The sequence below is a fragment of the Diachasmimorpha longicaudata genome, chromosome 19 (genome assembly GCF_034640455.1).
Source record: "Diachasmimorpha longicaudata isolate KC_UGA_2023 chromosome 19, iyDiaLong2, whole genome shotgun sequence".
Classification (NCBI taxonomy): domain Eukaryota; kingdom Metazoa; phylum Arthropoda; class Insecta; order Hymenoptera; family Braconidae; genus Diachasmimorpha; species Diachasmimorpha longicaudata.
In genome coordinates, this window is record NC_087243.1 from 2,852,270 (window position 1) to 2,879,528 (window position 27,259).

Sequence of the window (27,259 nt, forward strand, 5' to 3'; positions counted from 1 at the left end):
AAAGGGGTTAGCCTTCAATTTTTTTTGGCCAAAAAGAAAAAGGTTTTCTTTTCCGGTTTTTTTTGCTTGGATGGCCTTGGGGGCACCCAATGGAATCTCCAGAGCCCGGAAATTCCCCCCCCCCGGTCGCATAGATCGCCCCCCACGCACCAAAATAGGTACGAAAAAGAGAAAAACCGGCGTAAGGCCTGTAATTTCTGTAGGAAAAATATAAAAATATTCCTTCTTACTCCTTGGCATCTCTGGGGGGCGTAGACACCCGCAGAATGCTGATTTTCCCAATAAAAGATGCAAATTACCAAAAAAAATGCCCCTCCTTCCTTTATATACAATAAAATTGCAAGGAGACTACCTTGCGCCGACTGGCGCAGGTGGTAGAGTCCCGGCCTGTCAAATAAATGACTCGGGTTCGATTCTCGCGTTTTGAAATTTTTTTTTTCCGAAAAAATGATTTTTAATTTTTTTTTTTGCTTCTAGGCCTTCAGGGCACCCAGGGGAACCTCCAGCACCAGGAAATCCCCCTCCCAGACGCGTAGATCACCCTCCAGGCGCTATAAAAGGTAGGAAAAATAAAAAGATCGGGGTAAAACTTGTAATTTTTGTAGGAAAAAAATACAACTTTTTTTTCTCACTCCGTACCATCCCTAGGGGTGCGTAGAGACCCAGGGGATGATGATTTGCATGCAAATTTCACGTTTTTAAATTTTTTTCTCCCAAAAAAAATGGTTTTGAATTTTTTTCGGGGGGTTCCGGGCGTTGCCGCCAAGTTTGGCCACCGGAAGTGCATTATACTAGCCTCCCCGGACCCGAAAATAATTTTTTTAGCCAATCGATTTTTTTGGCAAAAATGGAAAGGGGTTAGCCTTCAATTTTTTTTGGCCAAAAAGAAAAAGGTTTTCTTTTCCGGTTTTTTTTGCTTGGATGGCCTTGGGGGCACCCAATGGAATCTCCAGAGCCCGGAAATTCCCCTCCCGGTGCCATAGATCGCCCCCCACGCACCAAAATAGGTACGAAAAAGAGAAAAACCGGCGTAAGGCCTGTAATTTCCGTAGGAAAAATATAAAAATATTCCTTCTTACTCCTTGGCATCTCTGGGGGGTGTAGACACCCGCAGAATGCTGATTTTCCCAATAAAAGATGCAAATTACCAAAAAAAATGCCCCTCCTTCCTTTATATACAATAAAATTGCAAAGAGACTAGCTTACGCCGAATGGCGCAGGTGGTAGAGTCCCGGCCTGTCAAATAAATGACTCGGGTTCGATTCTCGCGTTTTGAATTTTTTTTTTTTCTGAAAAAATGATTTTTAATTTTTTTTTTTTTGCTTCTAGACCTTCAGGGCACCCAGGGGAACCTCCAGCGCCAGGAAATTCCCCTCCCGGACGCGTAGATCACCCTCCAGGCTCCATAAAAGGTACCAAAAAATAAAAACCTGAGTTTGCCCATCTACATCATTTTTTCTATGCTCGACCGTGGCGGCCTCTATATTTCACCGAGTGGAACTAACACCGCACGCAGCGCCCTGCGGCGTCCCGAGGTACTTTATCACTATTATTCTAGAGTCTTTTCGTATAACCCCAGAATCTCCCAGCCAATCGGAGCATTGTGTAACCGTAATTTTGATATTTTTGAACAAGCGTCAACTTCAGTTGTCTCTTGGCAATGGAAAGCGAAGCAACTGGAACAATTAGTTGACAGATAAATTGTAAAATTACAGTTCCCCATCATTTGGAGGGCCACAGACAGCTGAATAGTTACCCAGGTATTTATTAACCCATTCCCTCCCCTAAAATCGTGTCGTTTTATTTATAAATCACTGGTTATTTTGTTAAAAGTGCAACCGTTACATCGATTGTTTTTGATCCCCATTCTAACGCCAACGGCCTTCCTCGCCGAGCATCTCGTGCTCGATATTTATTTTACTTTTTCCTGTGATCCTGTGACTATTTCAACTCCAATTAACGAACAACTGCAATTGTGAGGTTATCTAATAGTTTATTAGGACCTGGCTGTACCGTATTATTTATTCATTTATTAGTAGATCCATTCCCGCGTTTTTCGGCGGTCGCCCATGCCCTGCTCCGGCATTACACGTTGCCTCGTCCTTAGAAGGACCTACAAAGGTCGTGATTTCAAAGAAAAGATTTCTTAAGGCGTCCGACATTTTATTCATTAATATACCTCCATTTATTCATAATTTTATCCATTTAATTCATCCAAGAATTTATATTTTTCCGTTCCCTTAATAATGAGTAAAACCCTTGAATTAATTTGCCAATTAATAGTCCATTAGAGGTCCCAGAAATAAATAATTAATCAACTAATAATTAATTCATATCCCCTTCATTCCATTCATGATTTTAACGATTAAAAATATCGTACCACTCCGTTAGTCTCGACCATTGACGATTTTATTTATTGATATTAATATTATTTATATTATTATATTATTATTATAATATTAATTAATATTAAGGGCTCGAAGAACAAAAATCATGGCCCCGACAAAAATAGTCAATAGTCAGAATAAACATCCAAATACAGCGGTCGTCATGAGGAAAGGGATTACAACGAGAAATCAGAAAGCAGTAATGGCCAATAATCCGGTTAATACTAAAGGGCCGACTATCATTAAGGACCCCAGGATTAAAAGGAAAGCGGAGGCCTCACCCCTCAAAGAAAAGACAACGAAACGGTCAGCCCTTGGGAATATTACAAACGTGAGTACCTGAATATTTTATTGCTAAACCTAAATGCATATTACAGTTCTATTTCTCCATTTTTCATAATTAATGACACACCATAAAGATAATTGTGATAATTATCCACAGGCTATTGGTAAATCATTGGGTGTACAATTGCCAGAGGCCAAGAGAGTCGTCAAAAAGTCCCAGATATTACAACCAGTGAAATCATCAGCAGCTCCAGCTCATAATCTCAGAAACACTGAGCGAGTAGTAGTTAAAACTGACAATGTGATACCAGCTAAACCAAAAGTAGTGACACGAGCTAAAGTTGCGAAAAAAACTGAGGAACACGTCGACGTGACGAGTAAAGTACAGGTCAGGAAGAGCCTCGACTTGGAGAAGTCGGAAGAGAGTTCGTTGTATGTCAGCGCCCTCGAGGAAGTGGCTGAAGACATCTCCAAGAAGTGTGATAAAAATGCTAAACTCCAGGAGACGAAGGAGAAAGAGGAGCCTCCAGTAGTGGCGAAGGAGTCAATAGCTGAGCGGTTGGACGCACCTCCCGCGAAGGTTCTCCCAACAGGAGTCGCATGGGACTTTGATGTTGAAAACTGGTCTGACCCTTACCAAGTGTCCCCGTATGCCATGGAAATATTTGAGTACCTCAAGGGCAGGGAAGAACTATTCCCTATTGGTAATTATATGGAGAAACAAGTGTGCTTGTCTCGATGGATGAGGTCTTTATTGGTGGACTGGATGGTCGAGGTCCAGGAGTCATTTGAACTCAATCACGAGACTCTTTACTTGGCTGTGAAGCTTGTGGACTTGTATTTGACTAAAGTCACTGTGGGAAAGGAGACGTTACAACTGCTGGGCGCTGCGAGTCTATTCATTGCTAGTAAATTTGACGTGAGTTAAAAAACCTCAATGTCATTATACAATTACGTAATAATAATCATGAAATTTCTTCTCAGGAAAGGATACCGCCGATGATCGAAGATTTTTTGTATATCTGTGATGGTGCTTACAGCCAACGAGAACTAATTAGGATGGAAATGAATGTATTAAAAATTGTTGACTTTGACCTGGGGATTCCCCTGTCCTATAGATTCCTGAGACGATATGCGAGGGTAATTACTTAATTTATGAAGGATGATATGATAAAGTACTTTTCAATTCATTGATGAGATTATTGACAACTTTTCAGTGCGCTAAAGTGTCAATGCCAACCCTGACACTGGCTCGTTATATTCTCGAGTACTCGTTGATGGATTACTCAACTATAATGTTCAGCGACAGTAAAATAGCCGCAGCGTCCCTGTTTCTAGCACTGCAGATGAAGGATCTCGGTGGCTGGACACCAACACTAGAATATTACACTGGGTATAAACTTGATGACCTCAGGGAAATCGTCAAAGTCCTCAACGAGGGACTCCACAAGAAACCGAAAGACGCCCTGGCAACTGTTCGCAATAAGTACAGTCACAAGTGAGTTCAATAATTTATTCCTTTTTTTTTATAATAAAAAGAGAAAAATTTTCATTTGAAAAATCAATGTCATCCCTTACTCTCCACAGGATTTTCTTCGAGGTTGCCAAAGTACCCCTTAAGGATGTGTTAGATATATAGTCAACTTGAATGTAAGTACTGCTAGAACAATTTTACTATCTGGAATTCTGAAGACACCACCGAGTGTGAGCAGAAATGATGGGGGGGAATAAGTCTGATATATGGGGACTTGTTTTAGCGCTAAAAAATTATATTATAACGTGGTGAATCATAAATAATTACAATCATAAACACCTGTGAAGAAAAAGTGTGCCCGAATATGAACTACCAGAGTGACAAGGAAAATACGGAGATGCTGCATGATCAGGCTCGGTTTACTTCTGACATTATTTATAAATAATTTTTCGTGGGATAATTAATATGCTCAGTATTTTTAAGTTATTTTATTACGATTTTTTTTCATCCCTCTTTTTTGTTGAGAAATTTTTTAATTCATAGACCTACATATATAAACGAAACAATGTATTTTCTAGATTTTTATTCTTTTTGGTATTTTTTTTACTGATAACAGTCACTCACCTGTCCTTACCTCATTAACTGTAATTTAATACGAGAAAATGTCTCTTCGTACAGACTGATGATAAATAATTGTGCTACGAGCGGCCAATGGGACTTTTAAAATTTTATAAAAACCATAATCAATTTTTGGAACACAAATTAGTCAATATTCATGAGTATTTACCACATTATGTACATTTATAATGTGAAAATGTCTTCATAAAGTACAAAGAGTGATGAACTATCGAAATTTGGAGACCGGCTTGTCAATAGTTTGAGATGGGGCATTAGTTTTAAAAACATGACATATACTCCTGAAATTTTAATACATTATCCACTAGGTAAAGTGAATAAATAAATTTTCTACATGAAGTGACGAATAGAATTATTCTTTACTGACCATGAAAATATGTAATGAGGGTAGACAATGGAAAGTAAATACCCAAAATCCACGTAGTTTAATATATTTTACTATATTATCCTCATAATGTAGTATAACATTTTTCTTTCTTCCAATTTCTATTACATATATTAGTAATGGTAGTGTTTTATTAAATAATAATCATAATAATAATAATAATAACCATAGCACCATAAATTCCCATCGATTCGATAGCGTTTTTCATCCCAAATAATTAGCAGATTGGTCAACCCTGAGAGTCGAATGACCGATGGAAAACATTGATTCTAATGACAATAAGCATACATTATACTGACTTATACGATAATGAAATTGTCCATTATAAATTCCCATGAATATTCCAGAAATCGTAGAAATGACGGTCAACATTGTTATTTTATTTTTTCGGAATTTATCAATCATTTTTTTTTTCAACGTACAATTTTTAATGGGGAAATAAATAGTCAACATTTTGTGGGAATTGGCACCAAACATTTGATGATTCACTTGTTATTTCATATCTGCCATTTTCTATAATTATTACAGTTAACTAACACTAGTATATATATATTTTTTTCATCTCTTTTCCATAGTATTTTCTGGGAAAGCTCGTGTCGCTAGATTAATAGCTCATCAAAATGTCATTTATGATTAATAATTTCATTTTCATCTCGTCTTTGGTTTTTTATTAATTTTATAATTTTAACATCCTACCTAGGTAGCTGGTCGTTATTTCATTATTATTAATAAACAATGGATAAATGTAGTTATCTGACATTGCGGTGTCTGCATTGTTTCGAATTATTCTCACCATTTCCAGTATGAAATTGCATTCAATATATGCGATATATAAAAAGCATTTGCCATCACAATCGCAAGTCCCAGATTCATTAGGATAATTACATTTTCACTCTGTCCTTTAATTGGTCAGATGAAGACGATAATTACTCTGATGTGCCTGGGTATCGTACGTTCCCAATCTTCTACACCTGCTCAATAGTTATTATTATTATTAAATAATTGTTCATTGATATCATAAGTATTTTAATGTTTTTCGGTAATTATATTCCCTCAATTGCCATACCAATGTCAACGCTAATCTATGCCCTTTTTACGAATGTTATCATTTTTCAAATGGTTGTCTATAGTTCCATTACTACAGTAGTTATCACCGTCCAAAGAACAAGTACAAAAATTGAATTGTTTATTAGTTTTTTTTTCCATTTAACTTTTTTGGTTTTCATGCTGTCTTTTATTGCCGCTTTGATACGTGGGTTTTCCATGTGTTTTTCCTTTCATTTATTTCACTGAACTGTCATTTTTCCTCGTAAAAGCAGACTCGACGGACGGGTTGTTTGTTAAGTCGTAATAATAATCACGTTAACGCGGGAGATAAATTAAAAAATCCTTTCCAGGTGGCTCAAAATCGAGCGAATATTGTATATCAATATCTAATATGTAGATTTTGTTAATCACTTAAAAATTTTGGATGGAAATTCAGTAATATGGCATAGTCGAGGGCGAATCATTGTTTTTCAAGTTTTAATATATCAAGTAAAAACACAACAATGATTAATTTTTTTTTTTGAATTTATTAATCTCAGTAATTCGCAAAGTTTGATTCAATAATTAATATACCATACCGATTAGAGTGCTTCCTTATAGAGATAGTTTTATAATCAACAAACTTTAAAAGAATGTATACATTTATTAATTCGTATATTTCATTTTATTTTGATTCTCTTCATCTCATTAGTTCATTGTCCATTCATATAAATCTGTTAAGGCAACTTATGCCAATATATCCACTCCCTTTGTCGTGCCAACGTCGAGATAAAACAGGTATCAAGGTTCTTCGTTTTACTTACCTTTTTTCCTACTATATTAAGCTCATTATCACATCCTGTATCGCAATGAAATATTAAGCATTTGTGCTTAATTATAGTCTATAACTAATTTTGTTAGTATGGAATTGAATAACACAAAATTTTTGACTTTCATCAACTATCACTTTTATATTTTTCATATATTTTTTTTTTTATTTTCAATTTAGAAAAAGCCGATTATTCATTAGGCCAAGCTTTTGCTCATAAAATACGTATATACTTTAAATGAATATCAATAACTTTAATATAAATATTTTATCAGATAAAATGTCAAGCAGTGCGTAATAAACGTTAAAATAACTCGATAAGCTTTTAAGCCGATTATAACTATTATTTAGATTTTGATCACAAAACTCACTCTCTAAGGAAGCCAATAAACAATTTTCCTTTACAATACGTTGCCCAATAATTTCCTTCAGTTACGTATGAGAAGGCATATATTGACCATAGCTATATAGATTATATTAACTGTAACTTAATTTTGTGACTAGAAAAAAAAATTGAATTATTGATTTTGTAATTGAATGAAATAAAGGCCTTCGAATGGCGGAGATTGTTCTCAGTTGTTCTTAAATTCATTCAATTGCATTATCCCTTTTGTCCATCCAAATTTAACAGAATACAGTCTGTCGATACTGCTTGTTAAAATCATCCAGGATAAATAATAATAAACATTAATAATTCAAAGCAATAAGTATAAGTGCATAGAGAGATTCAATCCCACCGTATCGCAAATGATAAAGCATATAGCATGGTATTTCGTTTTCCTATTAAATCTCACAATCTCCTGCTGCAATTTATCACAATATTATTTACTTGTCTCACAGTCGGGATTTTTTTTTACTTTTTTCAATTTAAACAAAAAAAATTTTCAGTTTAATGACTGGTGGATGTTAGATTATCGAGAATCACGACTGGAAGTACTTAAGGCCCACTTGCATAATTCATCCTCCCTTAATCTAACTTCACTGATCGCCTAATTATTCATTTATTACTTTGCCAGTGGATTATCTGTTTCATGGAATTATTTTGTGCTGCTCGGAGAAGAATTGTCATTGCAATGAGACAATAGAGAATTTTTTTTTATGACAATTAGACCACTTTGAATAATTAGTTCCTGGCGAATGAGAAGTATTTATCCCTTCGTTATTTTTTATTTATCATTCGGTTAATAAATTAAGTCTGACGGTGATGTAGGTTCGCTCAGAATTCGACTAGCAGAGCTGAGCACGCTGACATGTCCTAGAACTCTAGCCGATAAGCACTACAGCTTGTTTCGTGATCTTGTAGATTAATTGTGCAACGCGATGCTGATGGCGACAGGTCAATGTGATTAGCTGCAAGGGCTTCTTCATTGTCGGCTACCCAGTAGCCGAGAGTGTCGGTGTCGTATGTTGGAATCATTGTCACTTCTGCAAGAAATCATTAATTAATTATCGTTAAATTAGAAATTACCCAATTGTTAAATTGACAGAGCAAATTACCCAGGTTTTTGTTCTCCCAAGTCTTCTTGGCATCCAGCAGCGCGTCGTACACTTCTCTACTGGGTTCAGTCCCACTGAAGACGTAGTACCTGGCCCTTACACGCTTGAAGAACTCCAGACTAGTGTAGTAGGAGTTCCCATGATGTGGTACGTATGTCAAGTCCAGGTACACCGGCTGGACCTTTTTCGAGTCCTTCTTCTTGTCTTTGCTAGCAGGACTGTCAGATCGCTTCTTGTTCTTCATGTTCTCAGCGACAATTTTCTTAGGCTGCCTGCGCTCCTTCTTCGGGGTTGGTGGCATCGTTTTATTCGACGCCTCGTCAGCTGTTGGAGCTGGTGATGGTAATCTCAGGGGCTCCCCCCAGTCGTTAATGACATCGAAGTTCAGAGAATCTGGTGACATGTCCACTGATGAACGGATAATTGGAGTTGAACGGAGATTAAATTTGTCTGGTCGTTCAGGTGATGGGAGCTTCAAGGGTGTACCCCATCCCCCGATGGGGTCCTTGCCATCGTCCTCCCCCTCGTGCCCTTTTTCACGTCCTCTCAGGACTTTATCAACATCGTAATCAGCTTCGTGAGTGAATTGTGAAGTGCTCATGTGCTCACCAGGATCTTCAGCTGATTGTTTCTCCTGCGATAATTTCTTGAAGGAGAAGTCCTTGTCATCCCCCACGTGCTCTGCTGCGTGACGAGGCTGAGGAACGTCTGGTAGCTTTCCGTAGAAACTACTGCTCATGTCAGCTGGTGAAAACTCCACATGTTTTGGATCCTCTTTCTCGTAATGGTAGACCTGTGATGTAGCTGACAGAGGTGAATCTTCTTCTGAGTCTTCGTGATGTCGTTCAGTCCACTGATGACCGGATGTCTCCATTGCGGAGTCTGCTGGGGTCATTTTGACATCGACCTTCTCCTCAACGACGACAGTCTCACCACGTTCATTAGTTGTTTCTGTTACTTCCTTTGTTGTTGTAATAATTTCCCCCTCGTCCGACATCGTTCGGGTTTTTATAATTGTTGTCTTTATGACTTCGTGCGAACGAAGACTGTCTGGTGTCGCTGTGCTGGATCTACCTTCTGATAGATCTCTGATCTTATCAGGAGTCGATCTTCCTGAAGACGAGGACATCAAACTTCGAGTGAGATCGACTTTCATCGTCCCCTTATCATCAAGTCCACTGGTTATGCTTGGACCGTCTGATCCACCATCGTCGTCTTCTTCTATTATCTCTCGCTTGACGACGATCTTCTTGATCGTTGTCTCGTACTCGGGGACTTCAGTCACGATCGTACGTTTGACTATCACTGGGTCACCTTCGAAATGATCTTTACCCAGTTTGTCGGAGGACGCAGTGTCTGCTAGGGAATCTGGAGTTTCCGTTCTAGCACCGACGTCAGGGGTTGATTTACCTGATAAAGTTGTTATGTGAGTGGTTCTGATTTCTGTCATACCTCCAACGAAAGCCTTATGGAACTGGCTTTCATACTTGTCGTCGTAGTGTCGAACCTCGGGGGTTGAATAGCCTGAGGATCTGCGTTCTGGTGAAGACTTCCCAGACATGACTTCCTCTTTATATTGGGAAGATCCAACTCCTGGTCCGGCAGGTTCCTTGAAACCCTCCAGGTGATGGTGGCTGTCATCTTCTCTGATGGATGGACTCTTTCGACTGGAGTATGTACTGAAAACCTCTTCTTCCAGGAGACTTTCCCTTGGAATCTTTCTTTCTATCATCATCGACTCGATTATCATGAAGATGTCATCCTCCGCGACCCCTTTCAAAGTGGAAATTTCGTGGAGATTCTTCTGGGAAATTGTCTTCTTCTTGGTGATGTACTCCTGGGTGATGTGGTCTTCGATGCTGACTCTTGTGGTATGCGATATCTGGGACAATTTATCAGTCTGTGATAATCCGTAGGAGACGTCCTTCTGCGTTTCTTCGATCACACCCACGTCGTCGATTATGGAATCTCTCGGGATCTTCATTCTGTCACAAATTTCGTAGATTGTCTCGATGACAATGTAGTTTGGCACATCGTAGAGTGCTACTATCTCCTCGAGGGTCACTCCAGTTATCTTCCGTTTCCTGGTGACGTATTGGTTCAGTATGTAGCGCTCTACGTCGATACGTTTAGCTTCGGATACTTCGAAATCGTCTTCTTTGTGGAAGTGATCCTCATGGAATTCTGATAATCCAGATTTTTGGGAGACAGATTTTACGACGTCATCTTTATCCTCGAAGAGACTTGCTGCTCTGGATCTACCAAGTGGAGTCTTCTCACCAGTGTCAAAGAGACTGTGGGAGCGAGACCTGTCTCGTGATGGGGCTTCTGATAGTTCAGCTTCTTGTTTATCCGCTGATAGTGTTGGTTTTTCTGGAAGTGATTCCATAGGCGATGACGTTTTGGATTTATCATCATGAAGAGGGGATTCTGATTGCTTCACCGCAGCTTTTGCAGTGGCTTTCACGTCTTTAATTGGTTCAATTGATGATTTTTCTGAGGTCATACTGGAGGACCTTGATCGTGTACTCAGGTCTTCAATCGTGTCCTGTGGAAGTGCGCCATCTTGAAGATGAGGAGCTGGAGATTTAGGTCCTGGTGATTTCGTATCATCTTTCAGATCTTCTGGCTGGTGCGGGGGAATCCCTGATGGCTCTGGAGATTTTCCTTCTAGACTTGCTTTTCTACCTGGAGAAGTCACTGGAGATTTCGCTCGTTCGTCAGTTACTTTTTCCGTCAGCTCGAGGGAAAGCGTTGAAATCGCGGAGGTATTCAGCAGATCGGGTATTGGACTCTCTTTACCAGGTACTGAGATGATCGTGCTGGAGTCTGTTGACTTTACTGTCCCTCCAGGAACGAGTCTTTCTCCAACTGGAGACACATCTCGAGATGATGTCGAAGACTTCAAATCTTCTGTTTTGGTTTCTGGAGGCTGAGGTGTCTTCGTGAGACTGTCCTTCCTGACTGGGGAGACAGTTGGTGACTTCTGGCTGCAGACTTGTGCATCTACCACACCAACTGGTGCTTGACCTTCTGAGACGGTGTCTTCAGCAGGAGTTGGAGGGACTCCAGGTTTGTCATCGACATGAGAGTCAGGTTTATCATCTAAATGGTCTGATACACTCGCCTTCTTGACTGGTGATAGAGCCATTGGAGAAACTGGAGATGTAGCAGATTTTTCTGCTGATTGAGCATCAATCGAAGGCTGAGACGTGCTCCTCGGGGAAACTGGTTCACCAGGACTAGGTGTCTTCTTATCAATCGTCTCCAGTTCATGTTTATCGTCAGTAGACGACTTTCGAGTCTCGCTGACAGAGACTTTTTCATCCGGAGATAACGATTTCTTGTCGGAAATTTCCTCTTCATGTCTGATGTCCACTGATGCCCTTGGACTACCACTTATCGAAGATTTACCGTCTGGGCTGGCTCCTGTATCAGCCCTTTCGTCGTGTTTCAGGTCAATAGACACCTTCGAAGTCTCACTCATCAAGACTTTTTCCTCCTGACTGATTGTGCTTTTATCAGCACTAGCACCAGGTGATTGCATGTCAACAGATGCTCGGGGAGTTCCACTAACCGAGACTTTTTCATCTAGACTAGGAGTTTTCATATCCACAGTCGCCTGTTCGTGTTTGATGTCAATAGACGCCCTGGGAGTATCACTGACTGAGGGTTTCTCATCTGAGCTGGGAATCTTCTTATCGACGATAATCTCTTCATGTTTGATGTCAATGGACCCCCTGGGAGTGCCACCGACTGACACTTTGTCGTCTGGACTAGGTATTTTCTTCTCAGTACTTCCCTCTTCATGTTTAATATCGATTGAGGCTCTGGGAGCATCACTGACGATGACTGAACCCTCCGGGCTGGAAGTTTTCTGATCATCAGGTCCCTCTTCGTGTTTGATGCCAGTAGGGACACTTGTGGTATCGCTAACTGATGCTTTCTCGTCGGCAACAGGAGCTTTCTTCTCAGCAAGTGCCACGTCGTGTTTGATATCACTGGAAACCGTTGGACTTCCCGATGTCGGTACTTTGTCATCTGGACTAGGAACTGGTGTGTCGTCAACCTTTTCTCCCAGTTTGATATCAACGGACGTTCTTGGAGTGTCAGTGATTGTGATTTTTTCGTCCTGAGTGGATGTCTTCGTATCGGAAATGTCTTCCTCAGATTTAATATCAGAAGATTCCTCTTCTTTTACACCAGGAGACGGTGGTTCCATGTCCACAGACCCTTTCTCCATTTTAATGTCGATAGAAGCTCTTGGGGTGTCGCTGACTTCAACTTTTGCTTCGGAACTAGGGATTTTCTGATCGTCAGGAATCTCTTCCTTTTTATCGAAGCTAGAAGTCTGCTTGTCATCAACCTTTTCTTCCATTTTAATGTCCACTGATACCTTCGCAGTGTCACCAGCTGATTTTTCCGTGTCTGAACTGGGTGATTCCTTCGTCTTCATGCTCTCTTCCTTCGTCTTCATGCTCTCTTCTTGTTTATCAAGACTGAGTTGTTGTTTATCAACAGTAACTTCTTCCATTTTAATATCAACAGGGGTTCTAGAAGTATCACCAGCAGAAACTTCAAGATCTAAAGTAGGAATTGCTTTCTCTTCTGGACTTTCTCCTTTTTCACCAGGTGCAGGTGTTTTTTCGTCCACAGTCTTGTCTTCCAGTTTACTCATCGATGTCACTGGGGTTTCACTGACTGAAATTGGTACAGCTGCAGTGGGTGTGTCCTTCTCATCCTGAATCTCCTTCTGGCCATCAGGACTAGGGGTTTTTTTCTCTGGAGTTGCTTTTGCAACTGCTGCATCGATAGATCCTGGTAGAGGATCACTAACTGGAGGTTTCACCTCCACACCAGGGGCTTTCTTACTCTCGTCAGTTGTTTCGTCTCGTCGTGTTGTTGTCTCGTCTTTCTCACTGGAGCTGGCTGGTTCCTCTTTCCCGACAGGTTCTTCTTCCTTTTCAATATCGATTGATACCTTGGGAGTGTCGCCAACTGAAACTTTGACATCTGGAGTAGCTTTTTCCTTCTCGTCAGCAACAGCATCTTTTTCCCCGGGAGTCGGTGGTTTTTTATCGACTGTCTCCTCTTCATGTTTGCCATCAACACAGATCTTGGAAGTATCAGAGACTGGGAGTTCCTCTGGTGGGCTGGGCGTTTTCTCATGAACAATCTCTTCATGTTTGGCGTCAGTAGAAGGTGTTGGAGGACTGCTGATGGGGACTTTGCTGTCGGGAATCGATGATTTCTCATCATGTTCATCAGATTTTGAATCAATTGCTGTTGTTGATGGCAATGAAGCTGTTTCCTCAATCGATGGGTCAGTTTTCTTGACAGGAGATGTGTCCCCAGGGGACGCTAATTTAAGACTTTCAGTTATGGAGCTTGGAGAGACCTTCCCGAGACTTCCTGAGGATGTCATATCTACCGAGTGTCTAGGGCTTGCAGTTTCCTTTTCACTCACAGCTAGACTTTCCTTCCGAATGGGTGAAGTCTCGCGTGAGGACGTCGAACCCTGCAGAGGGCTCGGGGATTTCTTGTCCAGTGCCACCTCTTCAGGTTCCAAGTCCACTGAACCTCGTGAAGTTGGCATTTTTCCCTCTAGAACTGGAGTTTCATGTTTGATTGACGTGTCCTGAGGAGAAACCGAAGATTTACGACTGCAAGGGACAGGACTTGGGGATTTCTCTTCAACTTCAACTTCTCCCATTTTGAGATCAGCTGGTTTCTCCTCCAGGGTACTCGTTGGCGATTTTTCAACTGATGCTAGACTCTCTTTTCGAACTGGTGAAGCAGCGCCTGGAGACGTTGATGGTTTAACACTTGGAGATAGAGCACTGGGGGATTTCATTTCATCTGTTTTTTCCACCGATTCAATTTCGATTGATAATCGTGGGCTCGGGGATCTTCTTTCTTCAGCAACTAGAATTTTCGTGGAGATCGGAGAGGTATCCCTGGTAGACACTGAACTTTTAATACTCTCTGCAGGGCTGGGGGATGATCTATCAGCTTCATCTTTGACCTTCGCGTCCTCTAGGGTCCCAATACTCTGCTTTCTGATTGGCGAAAGTCCACCGGGCGATTTTGGTGAATGCAAAAGGTCTGTTTTTTCATGGTCAGGTGGAAGGGTACCTGGCAATACCTTTTCATCGACGACGAGGCTTATTTTGCGACCTGGAGAAGTGGAGCGAGCTGGACTTGGAGGAATGGAGCGAGCTGGACTTGGAGGAATGGAGCGAGCTGGACTTGAAGAAATCTCTTCTGGTCTTGCAGCTACTTCAATAGTCATTTCTTTTTCCACCTGGCTAATGCTTTCCTTTCTGGTTGGAGACATTGAGACCTCAGCAGGTGATGGTGTCCCAGGTTTCGTCGGTTGTTCATCCAGCTTTTCAACAGCTGAACTTTCTTTCCTGATCGGTGAAATATCGCGCGAAGATACTGAAGATTTTCCATCAGCAATACTGGGTACTGGAGACTTCTCGTCATCAATTTTCATTTCACCTTCACTAACATGACTGTCTTTTCTCGCGGGAGAGACTTCCCTAGATGATTTCGCTGATGTAGCATCTCCAACACTCAAAGCTGGGGATTTTCCATCTTCCAGTGCAGCATCAGCTTTGACGTCTGCTGAATCAATCAGTAAACTTTGTTTGCGTATCGGTGAAGTGTCTCTTGATGATTTTGAGGAAACAACTCTTGTAGGACTTGGAGTTGATGATTTTTTCTGAGCATCTGCTGCAGCTTCTTCGTGTTTTATATCATCCTTGACAGTCTCAAGGTCTTTTATATCGAGGGAGCCAGGCGCTTCAGGTAGAGTTGATGATTTATCGTGAGTGATGGAAACAGGAGGTGCTCCTGCACTCTCCTTGATTGGTGAAGTGTCCACTGGTGATTTATCATCGGTGGTTCCCTCGATCTTCCCTTTTTCCTCAGGTTTATGATCAACCAACGTGTCAAGTGCAGATATTTTCTTGTCTTCACCATCTTTTTCAAGGGTAACACTCGGTTTTCGAGCTGCTGAAGTGACTTTATCTGCTTCCACGTCTTCAACATGTGTCCTATGGATTTTGTCCTCAGCGTCCATGGATTTCTCTTCTAATTTGTCTTTCTCACTCAGTAAATTCTCACTCTGAGGTGCCTTGTCATCCAATTTAGGTAAAATACTTTGTTGCTTTTCTTCAAGTACAGGAGTTTCCTTTGAAATGGGCGAGGAAGGTCGGCTGGAGCCTGATTCCTTCATCTTTTCATCTTCTTTCTTGATTGTCCCTCCATCAGGAGATACAGGAGAGGGTTCAGGTGATGCAGGAGTTCCTGGACCTGGACTAGGGGATTTTACATCCATTATCTTATCCTCAGTCTCCACAACTACAGCTTTATCACTTAGAACGGTTGTTGCAGCTGTCATAACCTCTTTTCCTTCCACATCCGCTACACTTTTCTTCTCCAGTTCAGAATCAGCAGCATCAGAACTTGGTACTGTAATCACCGTTGTACTCGTCGTGTGAGCAATATCTTTCTCATCAGGTTTGACGATTGGTCCTTGACCTGCAGAGGTATCTACTGCTGCAGTCATAACCTCATCCTGAGTTAAGGATCCAACACTGGAAGATCTTGATTTATCTAGAGCCACTTCCGCTTTTCCCATCGTGTCCTTGACGACTTCCAGTTCTTCTTGAGGAAGTGTCTTGCCATCTGAAATCGGTTTGGCATCAACCACGTCGCTCTTCGATGATTCCTTCACTGGAGATTCAGGAAAGACACTCTCTGCAGGTGATGCATCCTCAGTTTTATAAACATCTGATGGTTCCTTATCCATTTTATCAAGCGGCAGATCTTTGACGAGTTTCTCCTCCACCAGAGGTCCATCGGAAATCCTTTTATCATCAGTCTTGGACCTTTCGATACTGTCGTCCAAGGTCTGCGAGTCGCGAATGCTCGTAGACGATTTGTCCAGGCTGTCCTTTGCTGAAATACTGTCTTTATCTGGAGTACTCTCATGTGAACGCAGTGAATCTTTATCTGGCTCAGTTTTTATTGGAGAACTCTTCAGAGAATCTTCAGGAGTAGTTGCTCTAGCGAATGTTATGCTGCCAGTTGGGCAGATGACAATTTCGTCACCTCCATCTTCACTAGTTGTGGTAACAATCATTCGTCGGACTGTTGATGCTTCGTCATCTGCTTCTGGATGAGGTACAGCTGGTGCTTTCGTCACAGGTGATTCAACAGCAGCTTCTTCTGGTAGCGGTGGTCCTGATGGCTTTCGTTCGGAAGAGATTTTCTCCTGTGGTTCTGTGATTTTATCAGCGACAGAATCCTGCAGCTTGTCTGGTGATGATTTGTCGAGGAGTTTCTCATCAGCTTCTATAACGTCACTGCCGTCGTCCTCCAGGGCGTCTTCGTGGTCCATTTCCTCTGCTGCAAGGCTGTCTTTCTCTTCTGAAAATTTATACTCTTGCTCGACAGCTTCGAACCCATCGTGGAGCTTCTCCGTAATGAGCTTTTCCTCTTTTAATGCATCAGATTTCATGGTATTCCAAACAGCATCGGGAATATCAACGACGGAATTTTTTGATAATTTTTTTGTAATTATAATCTTCTCAATTAATTCAATTACTACGTAAATAGGAATCTTCCGAGTTATGTGGATTTCTTCAACAATTTCTCGAGTAATTTTCCTTCCTTTGTCGATATAACTGGTGAGAATATCAGATTCAGCGCAGTGAAGGTTCTCCACTTCTTCTGGTGATGGTACGATGATGAAATCGTCGAGCTGCTGATCCTCATCTACGCTTTTTCCTTCTTCTTCTTCTTCCTCGTCGACATCTGGGGTCTTCAACTTCTCCCAAGCTGCGTCATCAATGTCCACGAGTGACTGCTTTCGTAATTTCTTTTGCACTATTATGTATTCTATAATTTCAATAATAACATACGTAGGAACTTGTCGTCTGACGTGAATCTCTTCAACAATAGTTTGCGTTATTTTCTTATTTTTGTTTAAATATTCGTTCAATATCTCGGACTCCACGTCAGACCTCGTTTTATCTGTAACTATTGAGTCGTCCTCGTCCTGCGGACCTCGTCCTTCGCCCTTAACATCAGGGATTTCATCCTTCTCATCAACATCATCAGGAACTCCCTTAATTTGTTCACTTAACAGTAGAATATTGGCATCAGCAACGACACTTTCCTGTGGCACTTTTTTCTTTATGATTATTTCTTGAATAATGTGAACAACTTGCTCCCTAGGAACTCGCTTAATTAAAATTATGTATTCAATTATCTCAATGGTAATTTTCTCATTTCTAATGAACACCAACTCCTCGATGATCTCAGGAATATTCTTCACAGACTCGATGATGCTCTGCACTTCCACTGGAAGCCCGGGCCTTGGCGAACTCGAAGCAATCTCCTTCTCAATCTGGGTCTGGAGTTTTTCACTCGGGAACTTTGGAGATGGTGGAACTGAGTCTGGTGTCACCATGACGTACTCGGCAGTTGTCGGAGCTATTTTATGTTCAATTGAAATTTCAGTCGGTTCAATTTCTACTGAATCTCGTCTCTCGTCTTTGCTTTGATCTGGAGGATGCTGGTGTGCTTGGGGATCAGGGATCACCACCTTCTGACAGACTTCTTCGATGCCTGCTTCCATGATGTCAACCTGCTCGTGCTTGGGACTGTCTTTCAGACTGGGAACTGGGACAGAATCTTTCAGGAACTCTTCGCAAATGACTTTGGCATCAGTTTTGTCTGAAGTTTGTTCTTTGGAATCGGAAATCGCAGGCTCTTCTCCAACAGTTTTTTTAATGCAAGGCTCCTCTTGGCATTCCAATGATGAAGAGGCTTTCTTCGCTGCCAGTTCCTGGATTTCTTTCTTCTGAACAGGGTCTGCAGGCTCCGGAGACGTTTTGAAAAGTGCCTTGTCAGACAGGAAATCATCTTCTTTCAGAACTTCAGCGACTTTCCTGACAATTTCGGTGACGTCCTTGGGTTTCTCTTCAAGGACAATACCTGCAGTACCAGCTAAGACCTCACCCACCTCACGCACAGCCTCCTTCATGTCTCTGACGAGGTCAGTACCATCTTCTTCGTCTTCATCATCAGCTGGAACGACAAAGTGGACTTTTTCAGGTTCTTTCTCAGCTACTTCCACTCGACGCATCTGGGGCTGAATCTCTTCTAGCTTCTCCACAACTTCCTCGAGAGTATCTTTAACTTCGTCCTTAGTGGAGGCAGCAAGCTCTGCAGCTCGTTTGAACTCTTCCTCGACGATTTTCTCTTCTAGAGACTCGAGAGAATCGCGGAGACTGTCTTTCACGGTTTTGAATTTCTTGGAGGCTTCTTCAAGAAGAGCTTCGACACCGTCTGCATCCTCCAGATCGTCAAGCACTTCCGTTGATTTTTCTAGGCCATCAAGGGAAACTTCAGGTTTTGGGTCTTCAGATTGAGGAAGTACTTGGGGAGCACTTGGAACCGCAGCTTCTGGGGGTCTTTCCTGCTGCTTTTCTGTCGCCTTTTCATCAGCTTTCGGGGGGAGAATTTCAGAAGCAACAACTGGAGCTGCAGCAACGTGAACTTCTTCTTTTGGAGATCCCGACTTGGATGAGGACTTCTCGTCAATATCTTTTTCTGATTCTCGTCTTCCTTTTCCGGTTAATTTGTCCATTCCCCTTTCGAATTTATCCGCAACTTTCCCGAAGAAGCCCAGCACACCTTTCTGCTCTTTCCCTGGTGATTCCTTCTGATCTTGGGCAGCACTCACCGCCACTTGAGCTTTTTCATCTTTTGATTTCTCAAAGTCCTCCATTTTATAGAGCTTTGGATCGACCTCTTCGTGGACTGGGAGGTCAGCTACTTCGTCAGGGGTTTTGACAATGTCCCTCTGCAGTACTTGAGGTCCCTGGCGGACATTAAACATCCGGACGTCAGGTTTTACTTCACTCGGTTCAGTCGTCAGTGGGATAATCTCTTTGGGCTTTTGAGTAACTTCCACTTTCTTGTCTTCAATCGTTTTTTCTGTTGTCGGTGGCTTTGCAGCGTCTACAGAAATCCTCTCGTCTTCAGGGAGTGTTGGTGCAGTGGTGGTAGCACCTGACTCAATCGTTGATATACGTTCCTGAGATTCCTCCATTTTTTCTTTCGTCTTTTCAAGTTCTGGTTTTATGTCGGTGTCGGTTGTCTTCTTCTCTGAAGAATCCAACTTCTCAGGACTGAGACTTGATGGTTCTTTCGTTATATCTTCACTGTCTTTCTTTCCTGAATCTTCTTTGTCCTCCGTCTTCAGGAGTATCTCCGCTGCTGATGTTATTATACCTATCATTGCCTCCTCCAGCTGTTCCTTGAATTCTTCAAGTGCTGTGTCTTTCTCTGGAGTTTTTTCAACTTCTGGAGGAACTTTCTTCTCAGATGCGTCATCGCTCTTCTCACGTTCCTCCATGATACCTTTCTCCACAGCCATTTCTTTCTCCTCACCCTCGTCCTCCTCTTCGTCAATCTCCTCCTCCTCTTCCTCCTCTTCCAACTCGTCAGGCTCCAATTCCTCTTCATCGACAGCTTCTTTTTCCTCGTATTCCTGATCCTCTTTGAGAATTTTCTCCTTCTCAGACTGGGCAGCATCCAGGAGATGCTTGTGCTCGGCTTCACCGCTGTGCACTGAGTCTTCAGTGTCACCCTCCTCCTTCTCAATGATGAGATACTCATCCTCCTCCTCAGTCAACTCCTGACTCGCTTTCCTAATTGGTGATTTCCGGGGTACTTCGTCAATATCAGCGGTGACATCGTCCTCAGTCATGTCCTCAGTGATGTCCTTTTTATCAGTAGCATCAGCTGTCACCTCGTCCTCACCATCGATCCTGCTCTCCTTCCTAGCTACCTCAATCCTCTCAGCTTTCTGCAGCACAGCCTCAATCTCTTCAACTACCTGACGCTCCTCTTTAAGATCAGCAAGAACTTTGGACTCAATTGAATCAAGGGACATGTCCTCTGATTTCTCCGTCAGACATTTGTCAGTGAATTTATTCATTGAATCAATTTCAATTGCTGAGGGTGTTGATACAGTTGATGAATCTGCAGTACCTTTTTCAGTCTTTATTTTCCTCATCACTCCATCTTTATCGGATTTTACTGAAGCTGTTGGAGTGCTCTTCGCTGATTTTATGGGACTTCCAGCAGTGAACTTGGCTTTGCTGGGACTTCCACTGGGTTTTGGACGTCGTGGCACAGCTTTCTTCTCCGCAGATGGAGCGGGTGGAGCTTTGGGCTTGGCTGGAGCCTTCGACATGCTCATTCTCTCAATATTCTTCTGCTCCACCACCTTTCGATTGTTGGCGTCTTTAGCACTCTTCGGTGCTGCTGCTGGCAACACTTTGGCCGCTGTCTTCGGTGCTAATTTCGGTGCTGTTGTCTTGACTTTGTCTTCAGGTTTGGGGGACAATCCGTTGACGATTTTCTTCGGTGTCGGTGCCTTCGTCTTCTTCTCAATCGTCACATCAGCCTTTACTTTAGGAAGTTGAATTTTTTGTACCGGTTCCTTCGTCATCTTCTTCTCCTTTCGTTCAGGTCTGGGTTTTGTTTCTCTGATTGCCGCAGTCTTCTCAGTTTCCGGTTTAGTTTTTATTGTTTCAGTCTTTTTAACATCATCTTTAACAATTCTCTTCGTCTCCTTGACATCCTTCAATTCCTTATCGATTTTCTTGACGTCCCTCACCCCATCGTCCTTAACATCTCCATCAATCTTCTTATTCTCAACAACTTCTCGCTTTTTCGAAATTGATTTCGGTTTCTCCTCTACCTTCTCCGGCTGAGTCAATTCAATTTTCTGTTTCGTTTCCTCTTCACGCTTAACGTGCTTACGTACCTCCATAGCACGTTTAGTGTCTCTATCCATCAGACTTATCTTCTGAATCTTCATTGGTTTGTCCTTCAATCCAACCAACGATGCCGATGGTGATATGCTTTTTGCTGTACACCTTGGATGCTTCAGAAATTCTAGATGCCTCAGGCGTTCAATGCCTTCAAATATTTTGTGCTGTGGTGTACTACCTGGAAATAGTATTCTCGTTATCGTGTCCTCAGGATTGGCAGGCTGCCATACTAATAACGCACAGATTGACACTAGATTTTGAATAGGAAATGTCAAGTTGTTTGAGTCTTTCTTGTGTGAACCACCCAACAATTTCCAGTCGCCTGAGTTCCATTTTGATAGAAATTCACGTACCTCCCGGCTGTCCTTGCTGGGACTCAGGACATACATGTCAAGAGTACCATGTCCAACTTTGTGATAAAGATTTATTGGCTCAGGATCTCTGTAGCACGGATGGGGCCGTATATTAATATGCTTGAGGTTCAGCATCATCTCTTGTCCTAATTCTGTCAGACTCAGTATCAATGGATCAAGGTCCTTGTCTCCATCTGGTGAGTTTGAATGCTTTCGTTCGACGAGATTGCAGAAGAAGTGACCGATTTGCGGATAAACCTGCATTTCTTTTTTTTTCCGCAGCACACTGGACATACCACCGACGTTGCTGTTGTTGATGCGAGTCAGTAGCACGGCATCAAGACGATCCAGGTGCCTGGTGAAGTCCCAGAAGCAGGACTTCCGAGCAAAGCCACCATCAACCAACATGTTGAAGCCGTTTATTCCGAAGAGGGCAGCATCACCCTGACCACCAGGGAAGACGTACAACGTTGGATGACTGAATCGAATGTTACCAACGACATCGGATGGTTGCATCAGTTGATCCAGTGCTAGAGGCACCAGATACTGGCTGATGTAATTTGTAAAGCTCGTTATGGCAGGGGCACCCGATGTTAGCACATCGTCGGGATTGAGTCGAATTCTACAGGACCTGCATCATCAATTTTTAATGTTATCATTCAGGATTTTTTTGTCGCGGTGGGGAGGACATTTATTTATTTACCTAACACAGGGTTCCTTGGACAAGCGTTGCATAGACCATTCGCCAATGGCAGCGCAATTAATGTCAACGGTGACGCTGTTTTCATAAGCTCGAAGCACTCGCTGCACGTCGTGCTCGTTGAATGCATCCAAAAAGTCAGCAAGACTGAAGGTTCCATCCTTCAAAATGGAAGACAATTAGTTTAGAGTCTTTATGGGAAGGAATGGGATTAATTTTGGTGTCAGACCTGCAGTATCCAGGAACCATTCTCGCTGAAGGTATAGCCGGCGTGAATGATGTGCCGATGCTTCGTGAAACTAGCGAGTAAATTTCGAATGCATTGAAGTAATGTATTGGACTGCGGGTGAATTAAAATTTCCGTAACGAGATTCTCAGTTGCGTATTGAATCAATCGTTCACCTAAAAACCCAATATTTTATTTATAAACAAAATCATTTGTGGTGACAGTGATAATCATTTGAGTTTACCATTTCTAGCTTCTTCACCCTCCGGTGCTTGAGCAACGAGGGCTTGAAGTTCCTTCTCCAGGTCGACGTGACAGTTGTCTTTGTCCCAGGACAAAAACCCTTGAAAGAAAAGGAAGGAGTCATTGGGGATGGTGGAGGCTTTTGTCCACATGATGTGATAAATATTCATATTTTATCTGAAATTCGGCTGAAAGTGAAATGTCTGCCGATCGATTCGGCCCAGTAAGAACCACGTGATGGGGGGTGCGGCGTCGGTGACGTCACCGGGACCGCCCCAAGTAAAGCGCAATCTCATTTTTCCCCCCTGGGGTTTTTTTTATTTTTGAAAAAAAGCTGTCGAGCCCTTTGTTATCGCGAAATTTCTGTCACAAGTTTCGTGGAATTGTTGGGGGTGCGTCACCCTCTGCACGCACCAGTGAAAACCATGAAGAGGTGAATTTTTGACGAAGATGTTCCTCAACGCTGTACGATATTTTGTCGCCGTCAAGGCCAGGTTCATGAACAGAATAGCAACGCGTCTGATCTCGATTTGGATGAAGTGCAGAGAGAAAGGACAAAAAAGTAAAAGAAAGGCTGGTGCATAGGAGGGAGAAAAGATGAGGGGAATGGCCGAATACCAGTGATAAATTTAGCCTATCTTAGTATTTTCACTAGAAGGAATAAGTCCGGGGGTTTGTCCTGAATTATTGTCCGCGTAGTTCGTACCTTCTATTTTTCATTCTATTTTTAAATTGACAAAGGAAAATTTACCCAAATTTTTCGCTCCCCAATTAGGAATGCAATAGTTTTTTCTTCATTTACCTTTGGCAATTCGATTGAGAATGAGATCCTTGTGCTGTGCATTATGAGGCTCAGGAAGAACGACAAGCAGATAACATCCACTTAGGGGTGATGGGGGTGGATGCTGAGAGCTTGCCGTTGGTGTGCCAACCATCGTTGCTATAGCAGGTTTCTCCGGCTCACCTTCACTCTTCGGCGGCTCCATCGTGCTCATTCCTTTGGATATAAAAATTATCGAAGGGTAAGTTGATAATACTATGCCATTGATCCTTTGAATTCAAACTACTCAATTCATAAAATGATAAAGGATTTTTAATTTTTAATTTTTAATTTCAATAGGTACTCTGGTGACCAGGAATTTCCATTACCCCAGGGTGAAACGGCTCAATCTCTTCGATTCAAGAAAAATCTTTAACCTGACTAAAGAAAAAAAAAAATTAAATCAAAAGAAAATTGTCTGACCCGGCGAAATCAACTGCGCAGGATCATCCGGTGAGCTCTCTCCTGCGTAAAAGTGATATGCGCCCCACTGGCGTTTGCGCATTTACGATTCACGTTACATACCCCTTATCTTCCCCATAATGACTGAATATGAAATTAATTTTTCAACAATTCGAGGTATTGTCACCCTCCAGAGGGTTCACCCAGCCATAAATAAATTACCACTCCTTCTAATAAACTAAATCCAGTAAACGGCGTACAACTAGCCCCCGAAATATCGATCCCCCCGGCTTAGTCATCTATATACCGACAAAAACCCTTATAAATTCCCTAACAAAACCCTTTAACCCAAAGGGCCTCACCAAGCAAAGTACCAGGACTTTTTTTGACTCGATAAGTCCTCCCTCCGTCCCACGAATGAACGAATATTCACGCGGAACGTCTAGAAAAGCTCAATATAGACTATAAAAGCGTAAAAGCCGGATTCGCGGATCGTCAAAAGCTTTCGAACTCCCGGTGCGGAAATTCTATCGCAACTCCCGGAGATATTTCGTCTTAAATTCATGTGACACATGCGGTGGATCCTGCGGAAGAAAACTATATATATAAAATTTCAACTTTGTGAGTCAAGCCCTCCCCCCCCCCTCCCCCTCTTTACCCCATACCCTATGCCGTAGTTGCCGCATTGCCCTTAGTAACAACCCCTCCCAGCGGCTAACCCACGTTTTAAAAAAATGATTTAGCATTAATTAAAATCAGAGCTGATGAATTAACCACTCGATGATAATAAATTATTTGTTACTTAATACTGGTATTACATCAGATGGTCTTTAGGGTGGGAACAAGTTCGCGAATTTTAGGGCTCCACTACGGCTTCTCGAGGGTGAACTTACATCATAAATTAAAAGACATTTCGCTGACTACAGAAGCCCAGAGAATAATTCAGAAACAGCTGCGCAATTACGTTTCAATTGATTTAATTAGATGAATTACTGACGGGATAAATCTATTCATTACTTACCAAAACGATTGGTATATCTTCCGTGTGAATGTTACCCACCAGTTCCACAAAAAAAAATCCAATATCTTCTAATTAAGCAAAGCAGCGAGAGTTGATTACCTCCCCTCTCTCTGAATATAAAAACTAGTAAATCCTAATTATAAAAAAAAACTTCCCCCCTCACAATGCCGATACTCCCGTGGAATCTTCACCGTTGAGGGTCTGATGCACCAGAAAAAAATGTAAAAACTGGGAAAATTAAGTCTCTCGAACTTACTAATTAACGAATCAATGTAAACTCGACGGAAAACGATTGGACATGAGAACAATTTTAATATTCATTGGTAATACGATATTTTATGAATTTTTTTCAGGATGTATAGCACAGCTCGACTGTCGAAAGGAAGGAAGCCTTGGCAGCAGCTCACATTGAGGGCTGCCGGCTCTCTGACAGGCTCCATACGAAGCCCTCACCACTTGCGCGCTCTCACTTGCGCCTCAGGAAAAACGCAGTGAATTCCCTCTCCCCGATTATCTACCCTCTACCCGACGCAGTGACGTCTACCCCTTCTCCAGGTACTCCAACGATTGTCCAACAAATCGAGCAATGTCATTGGCTGACGCGTGCCAAACTCACCCCCTGAGCCACCCTCCTCGCCCCTTTGATCCTATTTCATTGCTACAAAATTATTACATTGGGTTTGTGTCAGTAGAAAATCGTCAATAGGTTTTCCGCTGGACGTGGAGACTGGATGGCTGCCTGGCGAATGACCCTTTCCACTTGTCCTGTCGGCGTTTTTAATGAACTCCGGTGAAATAATCAAACGCCAATGCGGTACCCACCGACGTGGACGACGTTTTTTTTTTCACCTGTCTCATTGGGAGGATTTGCTTACCTTATTCAGACGAGGTGTGACTTGAATTCATATTGGGTTTCAGCTCCTGACTATCAATAACGCTTGGATACACTTGGATAACAGGCCTCTGGTTGTAACGGTCCCCGATACGTTCGAAGTGATTTCAATTTTACATTAAATATTTCAAGCACTTTCGCTGTTGATTCTCTCCCTTATTTGTCTTTCTATTTTCGGGTAATGATAGGGATCATTAGGGAGGGCGTAATGGAGTTGTTGCATGCCATAAAGCTGGGGATTTTGGGAGGCGTGACAGTAGTAAATTTATTCGTCATTGATATCCGGTGATGAAAAAAGGTAAAAATGAACAAACGAATTTTTAACGATTCGATTTTAATTGAAAAATATTTTCCATTTTCCTTCGAATTTTTTTATTCAATAAATTATGGATCAGTACTCAGTCTTGTTCCCTGAAATATTCCCTAAACCGATCAATTTCAATTCAAGTTATTGCTAATGTCCAATGGCATTTTCCTGTCATCGAAATGTCGAAGGAAATTCCATCAATTTTTATTAAACGCTCCAGGAGTTTAAATTAAACAAATCCAATTTCGAGCTTAAAAAACATCTTGAATAACAGTTTTTACATAAGGGTTGAGGGGGAGAGGGAATTAAATCGGTGAATTTCGCATGGAAGGGGTGAACGATTTTGGGTGCATCAGCAATGACATTCCCTGTCTCGAAAGGACTTCGTCCTTCCTAGACGAATAGAAGTCTTGATCAGGCAAAGCAGCAGTCACTTCCGTTCTACCCCCACTAGAGTAATCTGCGACGATAGTATTGACCGGTGAGACTACTGTTCAATGTGAAAACATTTCCTAGAAGGGGTACAGTAAATGTATGTGCAACCCCATTCGCCGGTATATACCTGTGACACCCTCTACATATATATTTTTTTTATTATTTGTTTCAGGAAAAAACTGAAAAAGGGGCGAGCATCACGCACCCACCCTCTGCGTCTCGATTTCCACTGGAGAACAAGAGGCTTTTCGAAATAATAGTGAGGGTGAAGATTGGAGTTTTGCCACCCCCAGAGGGGAGGGTTCAATTATGAAAAATACCCACCGTCTGAAATTATAATTATCCGCATTTTAATTACGGAATTTATGCTGCGAGACTTCACTGAGAATTCTGACTCAACAATTTGTTTATTAAAATGGTTTTCATATTTTTTTTATTCCTCCACAGGTTTTAATGAGCGATTTTTTAATTTGCAATT

At 42.0% G+C, this 27,259-nt stretch overlaps 2 protein-coding genes and 1 long non-coding RNA gene across 4 annotated transcripts; 2 read left to right on the plus strand and 1 right to left on the minus strand.

The window, feature by feature from the left end:
• The first annotated feature begins 1,637 nt into the window (after window positions 1-1,637).
• LOC135171275 (G2/mitotic-specific cyclin-B3) lies at window positions 1,638-4,723 on the plus strand. Of its 2 annotated transcripts, XM_064137719.1 has the most exons (7): window positions 1,638-1,760; window positions 2,475-2,718; window positions 2,830-3,591; window positions 3,657-3,812; window positions 3,890-4,170; window positions 4,260-4,322; window positions 4,430-4,723. In XM_064137719.1, the coding sequence occupies exons 2-6, from the start codon at window positions 2,494-2,496 to the stop codon at window positions 4,309-4,311; spliced, it is 1,476 nt and encodes a 491-aa protein (XP_063993789.1). In that variant the 5' UTR covers window positions 1,638-1,760; window positions 2,475-2,493; the 3' UTR covers window positions 4,312-4,322; window positions 4,430-4,723. The 2 variants fall into 2 exon arrangements, with proteins under 2 accessions (XP_063993789.1, XP_063993788.1); XM_064137718.1 differs by having other exon boundaries at window positions 4,260-4,723.
• Window positions 4,724-6,223: 1,500 nt separating this feature from the next.
• On the minus strand, window positions 6,224-25,573 carry LOC135171261 (microtubule-associated protein futsch). The gene is made up of 7 exons (XM_064137679.1): window positions 25,148-25,573; window positions 23,707-23,901; window positions 22,906-23,004; window positions 22,665-22,837; window positions 22,439-22,596; window positions 8,520-22,366; window positions 6,224-8,447 (listed from the first exon to the last, which is right to left on the minus strand). Exons 2-7 carry the CDS (start codon window positions 23,897-23,899, stop codon window positions 8,278-8,280), a joined length of 14,640 nt encoding a protein of 4,879 aa, XP_063993749.1. The 5' UTR covers window positions 23,900-23,901; window positions 25,148-25,573; the 3' UTR covers window positions 6,224-8,277.
• Window positions 23,804-26,828, plus strand: LOC135171303 (uncharacterized). The gene is made up of 3 exons (XR_010300523.1): window positions 23,804-23,926; window positions 24,025-24,177; window positions 25,501-26,828. It is a non-coding gene; the product is annotated as an uncharacterized LOC135171303 (long non-coding RNA).
• The last annotated feature ends 431 nt before the right edge of the window (window positions 26,829-27,259 follow it).